The 21742-nt window shown below is 43.0% G+C and overlaps 2 protein-coding genes across 3 annotated transcripts; both read left to right on the top strand.

Annotated features, from left to right (window-relative positions):
- The first annotated feature begins 2729 nt into the window (after positions 1-2729).
- On the top strand, positions 2730-6749 carry LOC146658825 (desmin). 2 transcript variants are annotated; one of them, XM_085421777.1, is made up of 11 exons: positions 2730-3046; positions 3192-3351; positions 3496-3645; positions 4044-4163; positions 4265-4360; positions 4456-4590; positions 4677-4787; positions 4870-4980; positions 5126-5250; positions 5349-6218; positions 6391-6749. In XM_085421777.1, the coding sequence occupies exons 1-10, from the start codon at positions 2820-2822 to the stop codon at positions 6214-6216; spliced, it is 2103 nt and encodes a 700-aa protein (XP_085277903.1). In that variant the 5' UTR covers positions 2730-2819; the 3' UTR covers positions 6217-6218; positions 6391-6749. The 2 variants fall into 2 exon arrangements, with proteins under 2 accessions (XP_085277903.1, XP_085277902.1); XM_085421776.1 differs by having other exon boundaries at positions 5349-6212; positions 6391-6748.
- A 5785-nt stretch (positions 6750-12534) lies between these two features.
- Positions 12535-19746, top strand: prdm13 (PR domain containing 13). The gene is made up of 4 exons (XM_085422550.1): positions 12535-12836; positions 14278-14409; positions 14527-14647; positions 16488-19746. The coding sequence occupies exons 1-4, from the start codon at positions 12669-12671 to the stop codon at positions 17975-17977; spliced, it is 1911 nt and encodes a 636-aa protein (XP_085278676.1). The 5' UTR covers positions 12535-12668; the 3' UTR covers positions 17978-19746.
- Positions 19747-21742: the final 1996 nt, after the last annotated feature.

Raw genomic sequence — 21742 nt, 5'->3', positions numbered from 1 at the left:
CAGCAAAGCTTTGCATGGTATTCAAGACAGAATAATCTTTACACAACGTTGTAAAAAATTAAGTTTTCACAGGACTTAATAGCTCTGTGAAAAACTATGTGCATCCATATGGTTACTGGTAATTGCACTTGATCAAATGATCATCAGCATGTGTGAACATCTCCATCAAAAGAGACGTTTTGGCAGTTTGCTGGTCTGGAGCATTCAATACCACAAGCTTTCCAGGAGTGGACATCCTAGCAAATCCCCACCCCAAGGTCAGACTGCGCTCAAAAACTGCAAAAAACCCAAGGGTAACATCTCAGACTCTACAGGCTCAGTTAGCATGTTAAAGTTCATGACAGTTAGAAAAACACAGACTAGTCTTGCTTGCAGTGGTTGCCAGGAGAAAGAACATGGAAGATTATGTTTACAAAGTTACATCTGAAGAAACCACAAGATTTCTGGAACAATGTCCATTGAACAGATAACACCAACATGGAGATGTTTGGCTATAATGCTCCGTGCTACATTTTGTAAAAACTAAACACAATATATCAACACAAACACCTCAAACATGCTGCCAGCATGGTGGTGGATGGGTGATGATCTGGGCTTGTTTTGCAGCTACAGGACCTGGGTACCTTACAGTCACTCAGTTGACAATGAACTCTGTATACCAAAGTACTGTAGAGTCAAATATAAGGCCATCTGTTTGACATTTGACGGACTGATAATGTCATACAGAAAACCACTACCTTGAGATACTCCATCTAGTAAAGGAGTATCTTAAAGTAGTCTTAACTTTATTTATTAACTAAATTTATTATTAAATAATACATTTATTCAATCAGTTTGCTGGGATTATTTATAGAATCAAAATTATTAAAATTAGGAGATTTAGTGAAATTACGGACATTATTAATTATGTTTAAGGCTAAAAATAATATTTTGCCTTTTAAGTTACAAAGAGTATTTTTGATGTGTTCAAGGGGAGAAGAGAATAGAAGGAAATTTTATTTTAAACATCAGTTAGCCAGGACTACACAAAGATTAATGAGCACAACGGTTAGGGGTATAAGACTGTGGAATTCACTTCATTATAATTTAAAGAATTGTATAAATCTACAATGTTTTAAAAAGTGTTATATGTTTAAAACGATAACTCAGTATGAAGAATGCGAATGAATGTGATGTTGGTTTGGGATTCGACCGGAGAGAAATGTCAATATTAGTTTGTTCCTGATTTTTGGTGCCCATCGGTGATATAAGTTCGATGGTAGATAGGGGGCAGGGTTTAATAAGAATATTTTCTTCTTCCTGCTCCTTTTCACACATGGTTGTTGTGTTTTGTTGATAGAAGATGTGGTTGTTTTGTTTGATTTGTAGTACCAAGTGTGAAATAAATAAAAATGAAATGAAATGAAATGAAACGTTCTCTGCTGCCACAAGGGCGTCTTTCATAGCAAATGCCACCACCCTCTAAATATAATATAATTATCTGGTATTTGTCATTTAACACCAATAATAATAATGATAATAACAAAGCATTTTTAGTTCAATATTATCATCCATTTTAATAAGTAATAATTAAATATTTAAATGAGTATCAGGCAAAAAAAGTTATAATACCACACAATGATGTATAAGAGTTTGTGGTCTTAGTAAATGAAGTGAGGTTTTATAAATACTGTAACAGAAAGCATCATCATAGTGAACAACGGTTGGTGGAATGTGAAACAAGCAGCTTAGTAGAGAGATGACTATTCACATGACTGAAATATTCCGGCTCTTCCCAAAAGTCCCATGCGGCTGCAAGATGTGAGGTCAGTAGGAGAGAATAGATGCTCACTTAATCCATCACGGCAAGTTTTCACATGGAACTGTGAATAAATCATCTCATAAGTTGGATTTTAATGTTCTAAGCGGACTAAACCAACATCGGCTTTATGCATATTTTGAGTTTTTTTGTGGTTTACCATGTTGCTGTGGTACCTTCTTTTTTATAATTGAGCTCATTGTAATATCGTCCAACCCCTGCCCATGTGATTCTGTAGGTGTCAATGTAAACCATGAACAGGGCTGACTGGCATTTATGCCCTTTTATCACTGTGTCATGTCATCCGTAAACTCCAGACTGTAATCTCCCCCCTCCTTTTCTTCCGCTTCCTCATCTTCCCGCTGAAGCAGTTAATTCCATTTTCTTTTTTCTGCATACTCCAGTTTTAATATGTTGAAAACAGAGCAGACTAATAAGTACTAATTTACGTCAAAATCTTGCCAGCGCTCTTTTGTTCCTCTGCAGCCACAGCCTCATCAGGTCACCCTCTAGCTTCTGCTCAGCATTCAATTAAAGTCCCTCGTCCCATCAGAGCACATCACATCAGAGATGCACCTACTGGCTGCAATGACTTACTGGACCCTGCCTCATTGCCTGCCTGCCTGTCTCCCTGCTTGTCCTCTGATGCAGGACATTAAGGTGGTGGATGTGTTGTAACCCAGGCAAAAACCCATTATGATTTGGATAAAATAAGGAGTCTGAGAGACTTGTGCCCACAGCCATGATCCCAGCCCATTTCTGCTTCTCACAAGCTGCTGATACATATCTGAGAGGCAGGTCAAGCCTGCTTTAGTACGGAGGTTCAAGATTCCGCATGCGTCGGCTCATGACCTGGGCTGTTTTGAACAGAGCAGGAGCATGACTGTCAATGGGGAGTATAAAACCTCAGACTGTGCTGACAACCAGAGAGTGCAACAAAGGAAGGTTCAGGAGCAGTAAAGTGCAGCAAACCACTGACTGTTTCCCTTCACAGAACCAAAGCCACATAGAAACCGCTGCCATGAGCTTCAGCCCAGAGAGGATCTCGTCCTACCGCCGTCACTTTGAGGACAGCAGCAGCTCGTCCTACCAGATCAGGGTGTCGAGCCCATCCCCCACCAGGAGAGAGGCCCGTCGTGCCTCCACCGGCTGCTTCTCCTCTAGAGCCGGGGCCAGCAGCATGCGTGTGGACTCAGTGGGACGAAGGACCATGTCTGCAGCACGCAGGTCTCGCATGGTAGGAGCAGGGTAAGCCATTGGATTTTTGTTTTACAGGCGAGGCCGCGAAAATAAATTCTTCTTCTACAGGCTGTCTTTAGGAATAATTTTAATCACTTAAAGGAACATATTTTGGTGCCTGTGGCTGTAGGTTAACTTGTATCAGTCATTTCAGTGTGAGTGCAGGTGCCATGGTGTGCGTTGGGCCGAGCGGAGAGCCTGCCATAGACCTGGATGTGGCTTCAGCTGAAAACCAGGAATTCCTCAGCACCCGGACAAGCGAAAGACAGGAGATGATCGTTCTCAACGACAGACTGGCCGTATACATCGACAAGGTGAAACAACCTTTTTCAACTCGATTTTACTTATTTTGATAGGCGCAGCGAAAAGCAGATATCACACTGAACTCAAACATGTTGCACAGGAGTAATTCTCATCTTGTGGAGTGTGGTTTAGACTGAGTTTTCGTGTCCTTACAGGTGCGATCGCTCGAGCAGCAGAACAAGCTACTGGAAACTGAGATTGAGGCCTATCAGAACCGGTTTGAGAAGCCTGTGGGTCTGCGCCTGCTCTATGAGGAACAGCTGAAAGAGCTGAAGAAGATTGCTGAACAAATGAGAGTTCAGAGGGTGAGACGAGAAATCTCCCGGATCCTGCCTCTGCTCTTCCTTTGCTTAGACACTCAAGAGGGCATTAAGTTTACACCTCACCGATCTGTAGAAGATCCACCCAAACAACGATACAAGACGTCAACTTGGTGTTTTCAAAGTTCTTTACCTGGTAACAAGCTCATTTCTGGCAGGCAATTTGAGGGGGATCCTGACCGTATTTGGGTGTCAGACTACAGCTGTTGTCAGATGTGTTTTATGCACAGATGAGATGACTTGATAATGTGCTGGCAGGCACACACACAAGAATGAAGCTGAAATATAAAATGCAAAAGGCTCAGCTAGATTTTGCGCACACCCTTGTGTTCACCTTCAAATCTAGCAGACAGGCGTCTTACTTATGCGTTCTTGGTTTTCAGGACATTTCCTTGGCGTCCAAAGAGTCTGCAGCTGCTCAACTAAAGGCAATCAAAGTCAAATATGAGGAGGCGGTGGAGCTGAGGAAGAAAGCCGAGTTAGACATTGAGGCCTTCCGTCCAGTGAGTGACATTAAATTAGCCACTGTCCTGGGTGTGAATGTCGCCTACACATTATTTCTCAGGGGCAGACATACATGATAACACTTCTGTTTATTTTTCAGGATGTGGACAAAGCCACCTCCTCCCGCATTGCCTTGGAGAAGAAGCTGGAGCAGTTAGAGGTTGAAATTGAATTCCTTAAACGAATCCATCAGCAGGTGGGTGACATCTTTACGTAGGAATTAGCTATTCCAAGTTTGCCTTTTATTTTTAATGATTCCTAAAGGCCTCTCTTTTTTTTTTTTTGGTTTAGGAAATTGATGAACTCATGAAACAGATCTACGCCGCTCACGTCTCAGCCCAGAGTGCGTTCACTCTGCCCGACTTGGCTGCTGCTTTGAAACAAATTCAAACCCAGTATGACGATATCGCAGCCAAAAATCTCCAGGTACAAAAATATCACACAAAACCGCTTCCAGATGATGAAAAGTACACAGTTGAGTCTTCTGTAACGTTATCATTCTCCACTGTTAGGAAATGGATTCGTGGTATAAAAGCAAATTTGAAGATCTAACCCAGAAGACGTCGAGGCATGTTGATAAAGTTCGAAGCGTTAGAGAAGAAATAGCCAGTGCCAAAAAAGATGTGAGTATTACAAGTGAAAATTAATATGTAAGAACCGTTTATTAATATTGAGTGTCTATAATTGGGCTGAAACTGTCCCTAGATCCAAAGTAAAGAACGAGATTTGGATGCCATGCGGACCAGAAACGAGGCTCTTGAAGCTCAGATCCGTGAGACACAAGAGAAGTACAGAAAAGAACTGGAAGACCTGCAGGTAAATGTCGGCTCATGTTGTCCCAGGGTGCACACCTGATCCCACCAGAGTCAGTCATAAATACACACATGCTCTCACATTCATACATGCAAACACAAAGCCACTACAACAACACATTCATTTTATAACCCCGATTTCCTGATAGGCTCGGATTGAGGCCCTGCAGCTCGAGCTGAAATCCACCAAGGAGAAAATTGCGCTGCACCTGCGTGAGTACCAGGAGCTTCTGAATATCAAGATGGCTCTGGAGATTGAGATCACAACTTACAGGTAAGTGAAAAATAGCCACCTGAAAATGATTTTTGGGTTGTGTCTTTGAGTGAATATTAATAAATTTGGTAATTTTTTGTCTTTTTTTTCCTCTGCAGAAAATTGATCGAGGGCGAGGACCTGCGGCTTTCTGGCATGATGCAAACCTTATCTCTCACTAGCTGTAGCATGAGCGCCATTGGTGCCGGGATGAGCATCAGTGGAGGAGGCATGGGAGGTGCAGGTGGAATGGGTGGTGGACTGATAGGACGTGGTGGTGGGGGAGACATTGGGGGCAGAGTAGGAATGGGTGGGGGCATAGATGCAGGAGGCATGGGAACAGGTCCAGGAATTGCAGGTTTAGGTGGAAGAATGGGTGCTGAGGGAGCCAGTGGTAAAAAAGGTCCTGCTGGTACATCAGCTGGGGCAGACTTTACTGGTAGTCATGGATTAGGAGCTGGGGGTGTAGGTGTAGGTACTGAAGCTAATGGTGGGGTTGTGGGCAAAGGCAATGGCAGCAGAGCAATGGGCACTGGAGGAACAAGTGGTTCTGGTGCTGGAGGTGTGGGAAACCTGGGATTCGGTACTGGAGGCAAGAGTGACAGCAGCATAGGTGGGACTGGAATGGGTGGAGGTGGTAAAACTGGAGGTTCAGGTGGGATGGGTAGAACTGGCACTGGGTTTGGTGGAGGAAATGGTGGTGTAGTTGTAGGAAAGAGTGTTGGACTTGCTGGAGGAATAAGTGAAGAGGGTAGTGTAGCCCGTGGAATGGGTGGTGGAGTTGGAGGCAGTGGAGGAAGTGGGGGTGTGGGTAGTGACGATGCTGCTCTGTCAGCTGCTAGTGGCATGGGGAAGACAGGTGGAGGAAAGGGTGGCATTAGTGGCACCGGGACTACATATGGCTCAGATGGACATGATAAGAACATCGAGGCCTATGCAGAGCAGGCTGTGGAGCTGACGGAGAGGAGGACGGTGCTCATTAGGTAAAGGTACCATCAGGTGTTTTTGCAGTTCTTTCAAACAGGACAAGCACTCACACCCAGAAAGTACAACCAAACACTACCCTTCATTAAGAAACAATGACTTAACCTGGTCTGTGACAGAGTCGGGTGTGGTTTAACATGCTTGTTTCAGTCACTTTGTCTCTCTGTCTCTCTACAGAACAGTCAAAAATGAGGATGATGTGCTGGAAATGGACCACCAAGAACAGACCTACACCATCACCGGAGCGGCCGATGAGTCGGACAACGAGTGAGCAACACGAATTCCCAAGTGACCTCCTCTCACCCTTAAACCTCCACGCCCCTCTGAGCTTTGCACTGACCAAGCCCCATGTTTGGACACTGACCTTTGCCCTTTTGCCCCAGACAAGAAGACCATGACTGACCCTTTTGCTTCAAATCAGGGGCTTTAACTATGCCTCACTAGACAACTCAACATATTCTCTAAACTTTTGTGACCCCCCCCCCCTTTTTTTTCTACATGCCACAAATAAAGCTATCAGCATTGAATTACCTTGTTGCTCTTTTATTTTGTGTCCTTTTGAAGAGTTTATATGAGGATAGAGAACGTCATTCAGCAATAATTCAATGCTGGTTAAACCTCATGTTTTGCTTAGCACAAAGAAATGCTCCTTAGAATCCTGGCTTTGGCTTGAAATGATGCAGAGTGAAAAAGGGAAAAGGAAGTCATGAGGGAACAGCAAAACAGAGAAAGAGAGGGGGAAAGGGACAGAGTCACCTGAGGGTCGAGATGGTTGCCCTGACACTTTCTGCAGGGCTGAGGAATCCGTCACTCAAATGCGGTCCTGCAGCAGAGTGACTGCACACAGCCGTTTCCTGTCCTCATTCCATCCATTTCCACACCTTTTCCCACTGCGGCTGATCGGGAGAGATTGGATGTGGCCAGCAGATGCCAAACACGCTCAGTGTCCTGCTCAGGGGCAGAGAGTGAAGACATGCAACACACCAATCAGAGACAGAAAGCGCAACAAAGACTGGAGTAGAACCGGTGGTCCTGTGCTGTCATGGCAGCAGTAACATTACTGTACCATTATTATTATAATTTGGCACATCTCAGGAAAGATAGCAAGTAAATAAATAAAACAAATAATTCTCGGTGGATGGAAACCCAGAAAGGCTTCCTCAGTTCAACGTAATAAGGCTTCAATGGAACTTTTAGTTGTTTGATTGAAGATTTTTTGATGTTTCATTGGCAGCTTTAGAGTGGATATATGTCAATAGACAATTATTTTTTTTTTTTTCTGAGTAAATAACTTAAAAAGGAAAACCAGAAACAGTGATACACGTGGGATAAATATGAGTGAGTTAATTAAAAGATCAATAAATACATTTTAAAATAGCAAAAACAGTCAAAGCAAAACAAAGAAAAAGGGGGAAAAGAACAGAGAAGAAAATTAGTAAATTAGACTTAGTCAAGTATTTTAGTGTGTAACCCCGTATTTCTTGCTGCACAAATTATTTATCTGAATAATATGCACTGACTTCATTTTAAACTCACGTCATTTTCACGAGCTCAGTCCACTCAAACACGGAGGAGAAATTAGTTTGAACCCGAAGCTGTCCGTCGAAAATATGACGCTCATGTGAGAATGAAACAGGAAAGCATTTATTATCGATAGCCTCACGTGTTTTTTTTAAATGTGTGGAGCTCTCCATGGTGCTTCCGTCTTCACACTGAGAAAACTCATTGGGGGAAAAAGTGAGTACATTTTTATTTAAATATGATAAATAAATAAATAAATAAATAAATAAATAAATAAATAAATAAGTATTCTGAATTCCACAGCATATAAAACAAAGAGGCAAAATGCGCTCCTTTAAAATATATATTTTTTAAAAAACCCTCAAAGACAGTGTACCTGATCATTGATATTTTTATCGCTTATGTTTATTATTAGTTGCAATTTCCTTTTAGGATGTAAAAAAATACGAGACTGAATTAAATGTTGGGTTGTTTTTTTTTTAAAATTCTTTTAACGTTTAACTTGTCGCAGAAAAATGTTAGAAAATATTGACCTCCTTGTTGAGATAATAACCGTGAAGTTCGCTAAAAATGTCTAACCATATTCAGCCATGCAGGCGAGTCAAGGTATCATGTCTTTAAGCGTGCTCTTTGCCTTTATATTTGTTTGTCTCACATTGCCAGCTTGCAGAGACAAACCCGCCGAAGTGGGTCACTAACCTTCATCCTGGGAGAAAAAATGCGCTTTTGCTCGGGGCGAGGGAAAGAGCTCCTCAGATTCACCGAGAAGGGCAAAAGTTGCGACTTTCTTTGAAGCCGGTGATTCTCTGTTACTTCGGCGCATATGCTTTGGGTAGCTAAATCCCAATTAGGGTCGGCTGACACGCTGCTCTATTCACGGGCGACCCTGCCTGCATACATTTGCCTAGGAATGAACTCCTCAAATAGATCTGCTGCTAAATGCGCCGGACAGCAGAGAAAATCGGCCTGAGTGACACTTTCTTTCTGAGGCGGTCGAGTGAGAAAAGGTATGAATTTATAAGGTACACCGAAACATATCAATTCACGGAACTTCACGCGCCTTTATCCGCGTCTTCTCACGCGAGACAAAGTGAGTTGAAGTCAGGGAAAAGTGGCCTTCCAAAAAAAAAAAAAAAAAAAAACTTTGTTGAGACTTTGAATACCAAAACGCTGCAGCCCACTTTTGAGTAGGGATTTTTTTGAATGCAATCACGCATGAACAGCGCTGAATCGGATGCCATTTATTCGGCTCCTCTCTAATGCGATTTTGAATATTAGTCTGGGTTAAAATCCCAATCATGTCATCTGGTGGGAGTCCCATACAAGCACAATTACTATTCAAACGCGTCTCAAATGTCCCACCCGCATCAAGGCAGCTGGTCTGCCCACGGTGCAGCTTGCATCTTTCTCCAGGTTTCTCAGAGTGTGAAACACCTCATAGATGAGCAGGGGAGGGTGTTTCTGCAAAAGCAAAGAAAAGCACGGAGAAGATGGACGGTCTGCTCTGAGAGCAGGCACGAATCTGAAAGGAATAATAATGATTGTTTTGCTGGGTGGGATTCGGAGGGGCCAGAGAGCCATACGCGCGAGGATTTCAGTTTTCTTTCTTTCGTCTTCTCCTTTTTTTTCTTGAATCAAAATTTAAGTGTGACCGACTGAATGCGAGAGGTGGGCTACACAAGATGTGCTGGCTTACACGCGGAGAAATAAATGGATTTAGAGGAAAACAAAGTCATTTCTAAAACGTGGGAATCTGTGAGAAATAGGCCACATTGCTAAGTGGGACAATGATTGGGCTCTCTCCCCCCTCCCTCCCCTGAATAGACCCAAAGAAAGTTTATGGGTCGACATAAAAAATGTGTTTTCTTCTGCACTCAGAGGGGTCTTCAATGGTTAGACCATTGAAACCAGTCCAGGAGAGGTGGTGGTGAACCCTTGGCACCCCTGAAGTATAGTCAGGGCGCATGAATGGAGATCCCTGGTGGGGCATTGCTCTCCGTATTTACCGCGTTGCTTTGCAGACAGGTTGTTCCTCTATATTCATGGGTCATTAATGGCCAACCAGTTAAATCAGAGAGAGCCCCACCGTTTAGACAGTTTTAATCCAAAAAAGGCTGGCAAGAGGCAGGCAGAGAGGGCCATAAAAAAGAAGAAAAAACCCGACTCCCACCTCTTCCGAGCACCAATTCTTCTCAGGTCGTTATTTAAGTTTATTAAAGAGAAGAAGAGTTCATTAAAAAGAAAGAGCACTCGCAGAATCCGCAATAGTTTCTGAATAAAGATCCAACTATGTAATTAATGTTTTTCTTAAAAAAAATAGAAAAAAAAAGAATAGGAGGAGGCACAATAAGGCCGCTCCAGCCATTTAATTTCATTTAATTTTCCATCCCATTTGCCTCCAACACTGCCGTCACTCTGACACCGAGCCTTTTGACCACTCTTCAGGGCTTCAGAGCGCACAGCGGAGCGGGGATTCACCCCGGCGACTTTTTCCGCTAACAGAAAGGCAACGTCTTCCCCTCTTTTTTCTTCGTTTTCTTTCCTCCTTTCATTCACCCCACCTCCTCCTCAGAGAATAATTAATTTCACTGTGGAGAAGTGCGGGCCTTTAAAGCAAAGCAGGGGTGGATGGGAACCAGTCGCAAATGGCGAGGCGTTAATAAATAACTCCCCCGCACAGCCGGGCGCAAAAACATTGACGAGATTGTTCGCGTGTAGTTCAGGACTGTGGAGGAGCGCAGGGAGGTGGGGGCGAAGGGGGAAAATAGTACCTGAAATAGTTTATTTTCATTTTGTGTGAAATAGTTTATTTTCATTTTGTGGAGAGATAACTAGCGGAAATGCACTAATGAAGTGCTTTTATTTCATTTTATTTTTTAAATTATTTATTTATTTATTTATTTATTTGGGTTTTTTTTTTGGGGGGGGGGGGGGGTCTCTTTATTTATCACCATCTTTTTGGTTCTAATGTCGCATACCCACAGTCTTTCCTCACTCTAATCCCCTTCCAAGATAGTTTTAGTACCACATGTTTTACATTAATTGCGTTTGTGTGTAAGAGAGAGACACAGGGAGACGTGCACAGTGGACAGGTCAGAGGTCAACTTGTTCATGGTCTGAACTGATCACCCAGTTGTTGTTTTTTCAGTTCAGACTCATAGACAGCATCAAAAAGCATCCGTATCTTTAAACAACCTGCTGCGCGGAGCCTCATTGTGAATGTGATTCTAAGTCTGCCAGTACACAGACACTGTGTTCGCCAAACAAGTGGGTTTTGGTGGGCATCACATAAGAGCTACAGATCCAAGAAAAATGTTGTTAGAAATAACAGTTTTGGAAAGAATATGGAAAGAATAATTAAAATATATTAACATCCATTCTCAAATGACTTAACATCGCAAAAAAAAAAAAAAGAAAAAGAAAAAAAGAAGTACACTGTATAGCCAGACCTGCCTGTGTGAGCTCATGCAAAGTTTTGGAGATACATGGCTTTCATAGGGCAGCGATGTTACCATGGTTATTTGACTTTATTTATTTATTTATTTATTTATTTATTTATTTATTTATTTTAATCAATCAATTAATCATTCAATCAACCAACAGGTTCAATTACTATGTCAGTCCAGCCACAGGAAGCAGCCAGTAGAATCACCTTGAATCCAGCGTTTCTATTTCTAGCCTTTTTAATAAGAGAGACAGACTGAGCATATTTTTTTCTTTTTGTCATAATAATAAAAATATTAATAACAATGACAATATATTTTTTGAGAATATATTTCTTTGTTAAAAGAAACAGCCTTTTGTACAAACGATTTTCCATGTTTACATATATATACATTCATAAAATACCATATATATATATGGTATTTTTATGAAGGTATAAATAAATATATTCTGCAATAATTCTATTATCTTCGTGTCCCTGAGCAACCAAAAAGAAAAAAAAAATAATCTGTTGTATCTTGAGCCAAGAGAGCCACAAACAAACAAAGTGTGAGCGTCGTGAAGAAGATGATGATGGTTGTTTCTTTCTCTCTCCTCCTGCTGGTGGTTCTCTCTTTTCAGTACCTGCCTGATCTCAACCCGGCACACGCCGAGAGTCAATAGAAGTTAACAAGTCCTCTAAACTTTCCTGCGCCTTTTGTTAATCTAAGGACACAAAGGCGGAGGCAGAATAAAGCCCTTTGAAGTATGCAAAGCCTAAAGAATGCCAGCCAAGTAGATTTAAAGTAGCCACTGATTTCCAAAAACCTGCCTTGAAAGGGAAGAATGGAAAAGGGTGAGGATTTATGGAGAAATTATACAGTGGATTTGTCAGTTAAAATATCGGAACTGTCTGGAGGACAAAGCCACATGCTGAGGATTAATGGCCGCTCTGGACCTTTGATTCTGCACCCTCTTTTCTCTGGCCTTGACAAATTGGATTTCGGGGATGGGAAGGTCGCCTGGCCCTTTGTGTCTCTTGACCGTTTTGGAGCAATTCATTATACAGCGGGGTGAGGGAAAGTCTCCATGTGACCAGGCCGGCCCGTTTTCTCTCTCCACACAGCTGCTGGGTGAGCCCAACTCTCTCACACTCACTTCCACACAGTCACCGCTGCTGCTACAAACTCAGGACCGCTCCCACCCCCCACCACCACGTCCTCCTCCTTCTCTCCCTCCGACCTTACAGCACAGCATCACCTCTTTGCTACAATCCCCCCAATCTGAAACACCCTCACACACTTGCATCCCCAGATACAGGAGTGGGTGGGTGGGTGCGTGGCTGGGGGTAGGGTGGGGGGTAAACTTACTCTGCTCCATCACTAGAAAAGCCGGAGAGCATAACGCCACCGCGTCACTTTGAGGGCGGACATCGGCCTGTCCTCATCATCTCCTCTCGCTTCATCCCCCTTCCCTGCGCGCTCTCCATACTTCCGTCTCCATCAGTCTTCATGGTTCTGATCTCACCCCACGCCATGCAAGCCACCCGGGCGTCCACCACCGTCAGTGTGTTTGCGGACTGCAGCATCCCGGCCGGGCTCCGGATTGGACCGGTACCGGGCATCTTCAAACTCGGGAAGTACGTGTCGGACCGCAAGGAAGTAGGGCCCAAGAAAAAGGTAAGTTTAGAGCATTAAAAGAAGAAACGTGGAATAATTGTCTCTTTCTGGAAAGTTCTTGTTTTTACTTTGCATTTTCGAGTTTTTTTTTGTTATATATTTTTTTTATTAATAACGGTTTTATTTTTAAATTAATTTGGAAGATATAAAGATTGATTTATTTTTGTAAGCTTGCCTTTATTCAAAATCATTTTCGTTATTCCAAGTTTGTATCGGAACTGCTTTATTCTTTCGCTGATATAATATACATTAAAGCATTTTACTATATTTATATAGTATATTTTACACGTGATTAGAATTATGTATATTATCTTATGTTTTTAAACATAAGTAGCTCCAGCAACACTAGAAATTAGATGTATATTTTTTTAAACTTGCTCTGTCAAACTCCATCGGGCCTTGAGTTAGGCTTTTAATTGGTTTGGCCTGTCAAGTTGGAAATAATTGAGTTCCATTAGCGGCTGACTTGTCAGTCTGTGCTTCTACTTAACCGGCCTAATGGGCGACCCGGGTCTGCTGTGTGGGATTTCAACCCCTCAGCCGCCTCACATTTCTCTGCCTGGCGGGCCTGTTATTCCGATGAGCCGTTTAATTTTAATCTAATCCGGCCACAGAAAGATGCCACTGAGACAACATCCTAAAACAAATCAGCAAAAATAAAGGAAAATAAAATTAATTTTAAAAAACATAAATAAACAACTAGATTGAAACAGTGAAACATGAATTAGACCCACGTTATCAGCAATTAATTATTTAAATTAAGTGAAGCTTGGGGGTTAAATGATGCCCATTCAAAGACCAGCATTTTTGCACTTTTTAAGTACTTCGGACTGGAAGTATGGGGGGGGGGGGGGGGGGGGGGGGGGGGGGGGGCAAACCAATATATCTGCCCCCCTTTTTTTTTTACACGCGCAGTAGTGAAGACTTTGCGGCTCTGTGAGCATCTTTAACTGAACTGCGCCGTGTTATTGTTGAAGCTGTCATCGGGGGTGATTGATGTGTCTAAATGCGTGGCCCCGGGCTGCCGGCGATCATCAGGTGCAATCTCTGTGTCAAATGTCACGCTTCGATCTTTAATGTCCTTGAACAGTTTAGAAACGCTCTGACACTCCTCAAATTCGTTTCCCATATCAACTCAATTAGGCCCGTGTGTCATCCTCTTTAATGAATTATCAGCAGAGCGGAAAAAGACGCATTAAGCGCGTTTTAAGGAATATTATTAGTGGCCGCTGAACCCTTCAGGTAGCTCGACTTGGAAGACAGTCGTTTGTGGCAATTTCGTTTTTTGTAATGTGAAAAAAGACAAAAATAGCAAAACTGCATTTTTTTTAAAGAAGGCAGCGACCTTTCTTTTAAAAATGTTCCTTTTTCTGATGGTCAAAAATGGCCCTCACTGCTCACGTTTGTCTTCATCGTGTTTCTCTTTTCCCCCCTGGCTCAGATCCGCTTGGTAAGGGGGGGGTTCGTAGATGAGTCAGGATGTCCCGTCCCGGACTGGATCGGATTAATCCGCGCCGCCAGGAACAGCCAAGAGCAGAACCTGGAGGCTTTGTCGGACCTGCCTGGCGGACAGGTGAATATTTTAAGCCCGTGACATCACAGTTAACGGCCTCGTGAAGTTTCTCATGAGCAAATTCCTTGCCCCTCTATATGGACTCTTAAGTTAACACTGCTTTTGTTTTTTCTTGAGATTTTCTACCGCGTGCTGAGAGAAATCCCCGCAGGAGAGGAGCTTAGTGTGTGGTACTCCAACGCTCTGGCCCAGTGGTACGACATCCCCACCACGGCCACTCCCACGCACGACGAGAAAGGTAAACGAGTCTGCAGAGAGTGGTGCTGCTAACGTGGACAGTTGAACGATTTTTAATCCAACAACAATAATAACAATATCATAAAAAATCTGTGACTTTTTTTTTCCTTCTAAGGACGCGTGTGTCGTTTTCACGTGAACACTACCTTCTGTGGCCATGGCCTCCGATTTACAGATCTGACACATCGACATGTTGAGGGTTTTTATCACCGTGCAGTTAAATGACTGCCAATACCCCATAATGTGACTGCTTTATCGCTCAGAGATGGAAATCAATTGGATGTTTTTTGCTTCCCTGCAGGCGGATTATTTATTCATTTGCAATTCTTCATGTCGCGCGTTAAATAAAATATCGTGGTTAAGAAATCAAGTGAAGAATAATATAGCCTACTGGAATAAAAAGATTCGTGAAGGGAGAGAAAACTGAACTTTTAGCTGTATTTTGGGTGGTGTTTAATTATTAAAAACTAGTTCTTGTGGGCGGATGAAGACGATACAGTGGATAACAGGTCATCAACGCAAATCATTTTTTGGAATAAAATGCTAGGATGAAATGATTCGATTTGCTAAGATTAAAATACAGAACACAAGAGGATTTCAGTTTTGTGAAAGATAATTTCTCGATGGGTTAAGATTTTTCATCAGCCCGTCTTCGAATTTATAATCAATTTGTGCGGGCCAAATTGGTGCAAAGTAGGCGTTTGCGCGTCGGGGATTAAACACTTAATCTTGGTTAAAAAAAAAAAAAAGCTCAGAAGAATTTAATCGGTTTAAAAAAGATTATCCACCGATACTTCATTGGAAATTCCATCAACAGGCGATTATTTTATCTTGCACATTTAATTTCGAGCTGGAAGTTGCGGTTCTTGAAACACAGAATAAAAAAGCAATTAAAAGCAGAAACTGACGCGCCTCGGCGACCATGGAGAAAGAAGAGGCTGGTGATTCAGTCGCGAGACTGGAGGTTAACAAATGTCATCGCGCCATTAATATTCATGTATTCAAAAGCAAATAAATTCAAAAACAAGTGCTTCACGGTAAATTAGGTGGGTGCGTTAAGGTATTGTGGGCTAATGAATGCTAACTTTTATGTGGGGTGTATATTGCCCTGATTCTCCGGCCCAACACACCGTGTGCGCTCCTGGACATACGCTCTCCTCCATTATGAGGCGTCAACAGATGGGCCGCCGCCATTGTTTCCGGGGACTTGCGATTTCAAGCAACAGCTGCTGTCACTTCCACGGGAAAGAGCACAGAGAGGAAAAGTCCCGCATTCAATGCGTCGTTTTCTGAGCGCCAGATTGGGCTGGGCGTTTGCCCTTTTGATGGTGATCATAAACAATGGCCCGTATGAGGATTACAAAATCATTACATCTATATTAGGCCTAACCTCAGAGTGCTGGACTGGGGGTCATTATGATGGCTCCATGTGTCTATTACCATTTGGCACCAGATCTTAGAAACCGGATCATATCCATTAGGCTTGAATTGAAATTTCAGGTGATGTGTAGCAGTGACTGATAAAAATCTGTCAGAGTAAATGGGATATTTAAATAGGTTTTAATGTTATAGGTTGTTTTTTTTTTTTTTGCGATAATGTAGTTGGGAATGGGAAACGTGTATTTTCTGATTTTTCAATCCTTTCAGCCCAAGCTTATGTTTGTTTGACTTTGTGTGTGTGTGTGTGTGTGTGTGTGTGTGTGTGTGGTTACATGTACAGTTGTTGTTGTTTTTTGGGTTTTTTTTTTACAAGTTACAGTGGCTGTTATTGCCATTTTACGCACGGGGTCTAACGCTCCACATTAATGTCTCTGTTGTTGTCGTATGTGTTGTCTCTGTAGGTGAGGAGCGTTATATCTGCTGGTACTGTTGGAGGATATTCAAATACCCGAACACACTCAAGGCTCACGTTCACTTCCACTGCGCACTGAGCAACGGGCGAGGGTTTGTGAGCAGCGAACAGGCCAGGGGCACAGAGACCTTCAGCAGGTCACCAAAATCTGGAGACATTCCCAACAACTCCGCCTCACCGAGGAGCGCTCACAGTAACTCCTCCATCACAGACTCGGGTCGGCGGGCGGTGTCCTCGTCCCCGTTTTTGAACAAAACGGGACTGTCAAAGAAAAGCAGCTCCGAGGAGCAGGACAGGGCCCTCGACATGAGCGTCACTTCAGGCAGAAACCAGGGGCATCTCCTCAGCCTGGGCGCCACCACTTCAATGCTAAGCAGCATGGGCTTCCATCCTGGTGTGCGCTCAGCCTTTAAGCCAACTGGTGTCTCAAAAGTCCCGGGAGCGGAGAGCTCCAGAGAGGAGGCCAACGGAAAGCTGAGCTCTATGGGATTCAGCAAACTCATTGGGAACATGAAACCAATCCGCAACGTGGGCGAGGGTCTAAACGCAGGAGGGAACCACCCTCCCAAGTGCCCACCTGCAATTATGGACTCCACATCTCCGATGGTGCCGTGCACAAACGCAATCCGAGGTTTCCCGCTGCTGCCTCACATGGAGGAGACCTCAGCTTTCAAGCACGTAGAAAGTCGTTTCCACTCCGGCCTGTCCCCGTCCCGTTACCCACAAATGCCCCCTGGTCTCCATTTTGAAAGACTCTCCCTCCCTCACTTCGACGGTGTCAAGACTTACGGTGGAGACTGTAACATCCCCCTGATGCCCTTCACTGTCTACAACGGGGAGCTTTTATACAGCTCCTCCTACTATCCGCTGAAATTCCACTTCAGCAACCTCCTCAAGTACCCAGAATCCATGTCATACTTTGGTGCACCCTCGCTGAGCCACGACCTGGGGTCGATCACGAACATTGACCGGGAGATCGCCATGCACACACAACAGCTGTCAGAGATCGCAGCAGAGAAGAACCGGACACGGCTGGATTCCATCCCCGCTGGAAGCACGAGCAACACCACTTCTGGCAAGCCTAAAAAGGGACATCTGTGTCTTTACTGCGGCAAGCTGTACTCCAGGAAATACGGCCTGAAAATCCACATGAGGACTCACACAGGCTACAAGCCGCTCAAGTGCAAGGTGTGCTTCAGGCCCTTCGGAGATCCCAGCAACCTGAACAAACACATCCGACTCCACGCTGAGGGAAACACGCCCTACAGGTGTGACTTCTGCGGAAAGGTGCTGGTGCGGAGGCGGGACCTGGAGAGGCACGTCAAGTCCAGACACCCCGGACAGACCGTCAAGAAACTGGAGGACAAACCGGGCGGTCTGTTCGAGGAAGCCGAGCAAAAGAGCGACAATGACAGCGACGTGGACGTGTGCTTCACCGATGACCAGAGCGACCAGGAGTCGAGCAAAAACAACGACTGAGATGGTTTTCACGGCCACATAAAGACTGGCATTGTCTTTAAATATTGTACACAGCAACACGTGTCATTTAGTCTTGTATGAAGTCTTGCATTTTTATATTTTAGATGCCTGGAAGGCTCGCGAACTACAAACATGAAGAAAACATGTTTCTGGCCTCGAAATAAACGTCACAATCCACAGCCTAGCTGTTAATCTCAGTAATAAGTGGGGAGCTAGGCTTAGTATTCAGTTTTCTCACGTTTCCCGGCTACTTCGGACCCCTAAAAACCCTTTAAGAAAAACAAAAAACAAATAAAGAAAAAAGAAAAAGATGATCGTTGCGTTTTTTGCCATGCAAACCAAACCACAACAAAAGTGAAAAACAAACGAGGAAGCTTTCGAATTTTATTTCAATCCTCGCTCTTTTCCACATTCCTTTTGATGCCGACGAAAACACATCTGCCAGCGATTCAAAAAATAAATAAATAAAAATATTCACATTTCAGCAAAACCGTGAAGGCAGCAGCGCAAAACAAGCAAACCTCAGTCACACAAGAAAAACAAAAGCTCACAAGACTGAATATGACGCTAAAACACATCTCCTTGATTTGGTTTGCAGTGTAAAACTATCTCTTGTAAAATACCCCACATCCCCCTCCTCGCCAATTAATTTCATGTTTGGAACTGGTTCTTAACTAAAGGCCCACCAGAGGAGGGGTTAGCGTTACATTCACTAACACGGGATGTAGACACATGATCATTGTTGTATTTCCCCTCCCTCGGACTGTCAGTTGCACTTTAACAAACAAGCAAACAAAAAAACAGCAATGGGCATTTCATCTCCAGGACACGGCTGCTTAATTAGCTGCTGATTATTGATTTGAATATTGTATCTATAGCCTCACCCGCACCCTCCTCCTCCTTCCCACTCTCTCTCTCACTCACTCACTCACTCACACACACACACCGGCGCCTCGCGCACTGTTCTTAAACTTGCACTTTCTTGCCGAGGCGCGCGCCTCTCGCTGAGGCACCCGATAGCGTCCAGTTTATTTAAGGAATCACGTCTAGACAAAGAGTATGTATTGAGTGCAGTTATAGCCTATGTAAAGAAGTTGTAAAGTATGATATTTCAAATTTCAGTGGAGAAGTGATGTATACGTTCGTTTCAAAGTGATCTTGTCCACGACGGACAATGTTTTACTCCTGTCATTGAGTCGGTTGCTTTTTAAATAAATTTAATTTAATTTTTTTTCTTAAACAAGCTGTGTGTGTGTGTCTTATAATCATCTGCTACTTCAGACATAAAACTTCAGCTAATACACGGTAATAAATACATTTTTATTTATTAATCTATTTTATTGTATTTACTCAGATTTTGGAGGCGTTCAAAGTGGGCGTAAATTCCTCTGCGCAGTGAGTCGCCCCTATATTGCCCTTAAAACAAGCAGAATATATGTGACAATAAAGCAGGATTTCTTTTTAAAATATACATAAATAAAAAAAATTAACAAACAAGTAGCTAGCGGAAGAGAAAATGCCACTCAACTTCAACTGGGTAAACCCGGCTTCCCAAAAGGACTTGTTTAAAGACGTCTCCTGCGTGGTGGAAGACAGTAGGCCCGCGTCTTTGTAAGCTAAGGTATGTTAGAAATATTTACAATTAAAATAGCAAAAAAGCGGACCCCTGTATTTGTCACACTTTTACATATTGTATTAGCAGATCGTTAAAGCGGTTGCATTCATGCGTCAGCAGCATTTTATTCTCTTTGCTGCATTAAAGAAGGCATTTTGTTTCTGTATATGCGCCACAATAAAGACATTTTCTAAAGTAGCTGTCGTCTAATGAAATGGTTTATAACCGTACAATATTTAAATGAAAATAAAATCGAGTAAAATTAATTAAACATAAAAAAACCAAAATTGAATAAATTGGAGGATTTTTTTTCGCGAAAATTAAACGAAAGCCAAAGGTCTGCTCCGGCCCACGACTGCATAGAGTGGGTGAAGGTTTCATCCCGTGTGGATGCTCTGGACGGAGGCAAGCTTTTTTTGTTGTTTGTTTTTTTCCTGCTAGCAGGGCGGACATTGCTACACCCCTTTGTTCTGCACACAGTCCCCCTCGGTTAAGGAGCGACAGTGTCCAGTATAAGAGCAATCACAATCAGAAATTCAGTAATACATAAAATCCATTTGTTGTGGCTTTCTTTTATAAATCACGGTATTTAAAAATGCGTCATGAGCTACGTGTTAATTTACCAACTTCCTCCTGCTAATTTTAAATGAGCACCGTTGATTGGAGTCCATCCCATCATTTTGAAATTAAAGCATGGCCCGGAAGGTTGCAGTGGGGTTGAAACCCGTTCCAGATCACATCCCGGGTACACCCTGAACAAGTTGCCAATCCGTCACAGGCATAACACAGAGCGACAACCACACACTTCCACAATCACACCTGTGGAAGTGTGAACCCAACACTGTTTGTCTTAGCACACAGGAAAACTCCAAGCAAATGTCATTAAAGAATGACTATTATTAATTAATAAAGAGTCTCTAAACGAAAACATGTTTCAACAGTAAGACAGTAAGAAAATAATGAGGACAATAAAAAATGATTCCAGGCTGCGTTGTGTCCTGTTTACAACATATGAGAACAACGTAATCTCAGCTCAGTGTGGGTACAGTTTAAAAGTTTAAAAGGTTTGGCTTGGACATGATGTTAAGGTGCAGTTAATATGCTACTTGATGTTTCCTAATACTTACACAGATTTATTTTTTTTTAAAGGTGCTGAACCGCATCAGCTGGCTCCATTGCATGTCTGCTTGGAGCTGATTGAGCTCCTCACTTTATCTCCTAGGGAAAGCCGCGCCACCTTCATTTATTTTGCTTTTATGCATGCTCTCATTCGTTTGGTCACTATCACAGGTGAGGGCAGGAAGGTAGATCGACCAGTAAAATCAAACTCTCAGCTTCACGCTCAGCTCTCGCTTCACCACAATAGACCTGTAAAACATCTGCATAGCCTGCTGCAGATGCCGCACCAATCCGTCAGTCAAACTCCTGTTCTTTTGTTCCCTCACACATGAATAAAACCCCGGGATCGAAGTGCAGTACAAGGAGAAATGTCAGAAATGCGATATGAATTAGCAGAATTAGCAGTTTATGAATTAGCAGTTCAAAAAAGTGAAGTTCCACGAAAAGCAAGAGTAATTACAAGAACTATTTTTTCATTAATAACGTTGCTCCTTGCAAACAGCGAAGAAAGCGGTTACCTTATTTTTGCATGCAGCAGAGCTCAGTCTGCCTGTAAATGATTTAATGTTCCTTTACAAACCTCACAGCGTGTAGTAAACACGAGAGAAAGGAAATGAGGCATTTCAGCTTCACAAGCAACCAGGTTTTCTGTCCATCTGCTACCTGCTGATGGACAGTAAATTTGAAGGTTATGTGAAGTGCTCTGAGCTCTGCGCAAAAACGTTTGTTAACATAAGGCAATGGCAAGAAAAAAAGAAGCAGCCAAGAAAAATATCTGAATATAATAACTTTAGAGTCATTTTTCTGCTTATCTGTCCTTCTACCAGGCAAGTACTTCGCTGTCCAATCAAGAGTCTCTAGCCCCTAAGATATTGAGCATTACTGAGAATACTGACTGTAATTACTGGATGTTAAAATGCAATCCCTGAAAATGTAATGCTATTCCCACTGAATGCAGGAACGCATGTGCACAAATCATCAGAAGTCTTGCACCAGATCGCTGCCATTTAAAGACAATCCTCAAAGCAAAC

Source organism: Rhamphochromis longiceps, linkage group LG11, assembly GCF_057381845.1.
Source record: "Rhamphochromis longiceps isolate RC_006_pf linkage group LG11, R_longiceps_female_GT1.1, whole genome shotgun sequence".
NCBI classification, from domain to species: domain Eukaryota; kingdom Metazoa; phylum Chordata; class Actinopteri; order Cichliformes; family Cichlidae; genus Rhamphochromis; species Rhamphochromis longiceps.
The sequence above is the reverse complement of the archived record's forward strand: the minus strand, read 5'-3'. Positions and strand labels throughout refer to the sequence as shown.

Excerpts from the sequence above, each read along its gene's own strand:
- LOC146658825 (XM_085421776.1), top strand. The coding sequence starts at position 2,820 with ATGAGCTTCAGCCCAGAGAGGATCTCGTCCTACCGCCGTCACTTTGAG. Across the intron at positions 3,352-3,495 it reads TGGCCGTATACATCGACAAG|GTGCGATCGCTCGAGCAGCA; the intron begins GTGAAACAACCT and ends GTGTCCTTACAG. Across the intron at positions 4,164-4,264 it reads ACATTGAGGCCTTCCGTCCA|GATGTGGACAAAGCCACCTC; the intron begins GTGAGTGACATT and ends TTTATTTTTCAG.
- prdm13 (XM_085422550.1), top strand. The coding sequence starts at position 12,669 with ATGGTTCTGATCTCACCCCACGCCATGCAAGCCACCCGGGCGTCCACC. Across the intron at positions 12,837-14,277 it reads AAGTAGGGCCCAAGAAAAAG|ATCCGCTTGGTAAGGGGGGG; the intron begins GTAAGTTTAGAG and ends CCCCTGGCTCAG. Across the intron at positions 14,410-14,526 it reads CGGACCTGCCTGGCGGACAG|ATTTTCTACCGCGTGCTGAG; the intron begins GTGAATATTTTA and ends TTTTTTCTTGAG.